General features: G+C 42.1%; 1 protein-coding gene across 4 annotated transcripts in view; it reads right to left on the reverse strand.

Annotated features, from left to right (window-relative positions):
* The window catches only part of STAT3 (signal transducer and activator of transcription 3), a 53,629-nt gene that overhangs the window by 24,300 nt on the left and 26,041 nt on the right, over positions 1-3,288 (reverse strand). For all 4 annotated transcript variants that reach the window (XM_019667061.1, XM_019667064.1, XM_019667063.1 and 1 more), the window contains exons 2-4: positions 2,439-2,589; positions 767-911; positions 76-174 (exon numbers count right to left, since the gene is read on the reverse strand). In XM_019667061.1, coding sequence (XP_019522606.1) covers positions 76-174; positions 767-911; positions 2,439-2,566 — 372 coding nt within the window. In that variant the 5' untranslated portion in view covers positions 2,567-2,589. The remainder of the gene's footprint in view (positions 1-75; positions 175-766; positions 912-2,438; positions 2,590-3,288) is intronic.

Below are 3,288 nucleotides of genomic sequence, written 5' to 3' on the forward strand. Positions count from 1 at the left end.
ATAAGAACAAGCACATCTTTGTACACAAGAAGGAAAGCACATCTCAACAGCACTGTGCGTCTTCCCAGGTCTCACCTGGGCTGCAGTGGCTGCAGTTTGGAGGAGGCGGGACTCTTCCCACAGGCACCGGGCCACAATTCGGGCAATCTCCATTGGCTTCTCAAGATACCTGCTCTATAAGTAGGTGAGAAAGAGAATGGGAAGCAGTGACAGGCTAAGGCGATATGGATGGAACTTTGCTAACTTAAAGCTCAATTCCGCGTAAATTGAGCGTTACATTTACTACATGAAACTGCAGAACAAAGGCCTCAGAGCTTGGCTGCAATCAGTGGGAGATGAAGAGGAGACGAGATGAAAGGAAGAAGGCACAGTTGTCTGAGTGTCTGGACAGTATGTTATCCTGGTCTTAAAGGGAGGCGACCAACTGTCGAGGAGCAGCCAATTATGGTCAAACCTTTAAACACTTCAAAGAAAGAGTCATCTTCCTATGAGGGGACCTGGTTACAATGATGTTACTAACATGTTAACATGATTAACATGACAATCTCATTATTGCTTCAACTGAGGAAAGAAGTGAATTTCAGGTAATGATGCTCAAGGGTGAGTAATGGAGATTTGAGAAGGGGCTGATTACTTCTCCTTTGATTTAAAGTACAAGATAGGTTCTCATTCCTTAGCCAAATGAGAAAAGAAATACTTCCAGGAAAGAAAGCTAACACCCTACACTGAAGGTTCAGTTTCTCCTCTATTCAGTTTCTCATCACACCTGAAGGAACTGCTTGATTCTTCGCAGATTGTGCTGATAGAGAACGTTTGACTCTTGTAGGAAACGGCTGTACTGTTGATCAATCTCACCCAAGAGATTATGAAACACCAAAGTGGCATGGGATTCTTTGCTGGCCGCATAAGCCCTAGGAAAAGAAGGATAAAGAACAATTCTGAAACACATGCACACACACGCGTGCGCGTGCACACACACACACGCACACACACATATCATCCTCAAGGAGGAAAAAAACCAAGGCAAACCCAATGCTTTAACTCACTCATCATTTTAGATTCATCTTGCTTAGCAACAATAAATATCAATTTAATTACTAAAATTTACTCCAGATACTATCAGCCACTCTCTTATGAAATATTTGAGTGAAGTGGACAGGTACGCTATTTTTGCTAAATTCTCAATCAACTATGTGGTCAGATTATTAGGAGCAAATAAGAAATCCCAGGCTAGGATTTTCTAGCATCTCTTATCCCCAACATCTCTGAATCACCTGTCTGCCCCCTAACCAAATTCTGGAAAACCTAGGTCATAGACTGAATTAAACCAAAATTAATAGGTGGATCTGCACACACTAAAGTGAAGGAAATAGTTGTTGGAATTCTATGCCATTATTTCCTCTATGAACAAGTCTCTTTCTCTTACTCTGTGTCTCTTTCCATTAATTTAAGGGGAATCAGAAGCAAGGACGTAAGCTTCTGCCCATGACAGAGATCTGACTCAGATAAAAATTGTTTGTAGCAAGTCCCTGAAGTATTAGGAACACACAGAGGCTCTCCCCAAGTCAATGAGATCCAAATCAGCCTTGAAAACATCTACCACCAAGCAGGCTGTTTCAATGTGCCAAAAGGCAGTTCTGTGTGTGCTTCTACAATAATACAGGACATGTTTATACAAGACTAAGAGTACCTCTTTATTTCCTGATCTTTTTTACCCCATCACTTGTATCCAAGTTTTTCGATGAAATACCGTATTTCCCCATGTATAAGACGCACCCTTTTTCGAAAAATTTGGGGTCTAAAAACTGGGTGGGTCTTATACAGCGGTTGTAGATTTTTTTTATTTGCATTTCCCGCTTTTTCGGGCTTGCTGTCTTTGCGCTCATTATTTCGCACTTGTTACCGGTATATTACAGTAGGTTACGTTTTGCCACGTTCTGCCCAGAAATGGATCAGAAAAGATTTTCATACAGTGCTGAATTCAAGTTAAAAGTGATCCAGTCTGTAAAAGTGAATGGGAATCGTGCTGCTGAATGTAAGTTTGGTCTTCCTCCAACTGAGAAAACAATCCGAGACTGGCTACGGGAAGAAGAAACCCTGCTGAAAACGCCACGGCAGAAGAAGGCCATGAGAGGCAATATATGGAGACAGTGATTCGCCATCAGACACAGATGAGGACAAGCTAATGGTTGGGAGTTTTGACAGTGATGAGGAATTGTATGAATTTTATGATGACTAAAACTTGAGTTCAATAACTTTATGTAATACATTTTTTTCAAATTTCAGGCCCCCAAATTAAGGTGCGTCTTATACATGGGAACGTCTTATACATGGGGAAATACAGTAGTTAGCACAGAGTTAAGCTAGATAAAGCAGATCAAGTCTCGTGATGCAAACCAAAACATAAAAAGTCAGGGACTTTCTCAAGAAGGACTTACCAATCTTGACTCTCAATCCAAGGGGCCAGAAACTGCCGCAGCTCCATCGGGAAGCTGTCACTGTACAGCTGATGAAGCTGCTCCAGGTACCGTGTGTCGAGCTGCTGTAGCTGATTCCATTGGGCCATCCTGCTGGAATCAGGGATCCCAACTGTAAACCAAACGTTCACAATAGTCACTACAAATCCTAGTAGGGGGAGGGACCAACCATCTAGAAATACTCCAACTACCCAACACAGGCATCAGGTCTGTGATTTACAGGTAAAAATTGCTTTGGAAAGCTGTCTCTCCCAGTTTAGAACAACACACACACATTCACAATCTATATGTCTGGAACCACACCTCAGCTTCTTCCTAAACTGAATGACAACGTGGGCATGATGCCAAGTTCTAGAGTCTATTATCTACCAGAGGTATGTGAAACTGAAAAATAACTTCCAGGTTTCCGTTTCCTCATCTATAAAATAGAGATCATAATTCCTACCCCTCAGGGCAATTGAGACATTTCTGAAGCACCCAGCTCAGTGCCTAGCATACAACAACAGATGCTCAACAGATGTCAGTTCCTTTCTTCCTTCCCCTTTTAAGTGAACTGGGAGGTATACACAGTAAACCTGAACTAAGACCTAAATGCGGGCTATGGATGTTCAGGGAGGACAGAGAGCTAATACCGAGACGAGGTTTAAAAGTACAAGCAAGGATCTGCCTGGAATTCTCCCACTTAACAAAACTAATTTTGTTTTTTAAATTCCTCAGACTGGGATGAGAAAGAAGAGAAGCTAAATACCAGGCATAGACGTTGTCCTCAGGTTCATGAATACCCCCACGGAAATGCTCAGATATGAGAAAC

The sequence above is a fragment of the Hipposideros armiger genome, unplaced genomic scaffold (assembly GCF_001890085.2).
Source record: "Hipposideros armiger isolate ML-2016 unplaced genomic scaffold, ASM189008v1 scaffold_482, whole genome shotgun sequence".
Classification (NCBI taxonomy): domain Eukaryota; kingdom Metazoa; phylum Chordata; class Mammalia; order Chiroptera; family Hipposideridae; genus Hipposideros; species Hipposideros armiger.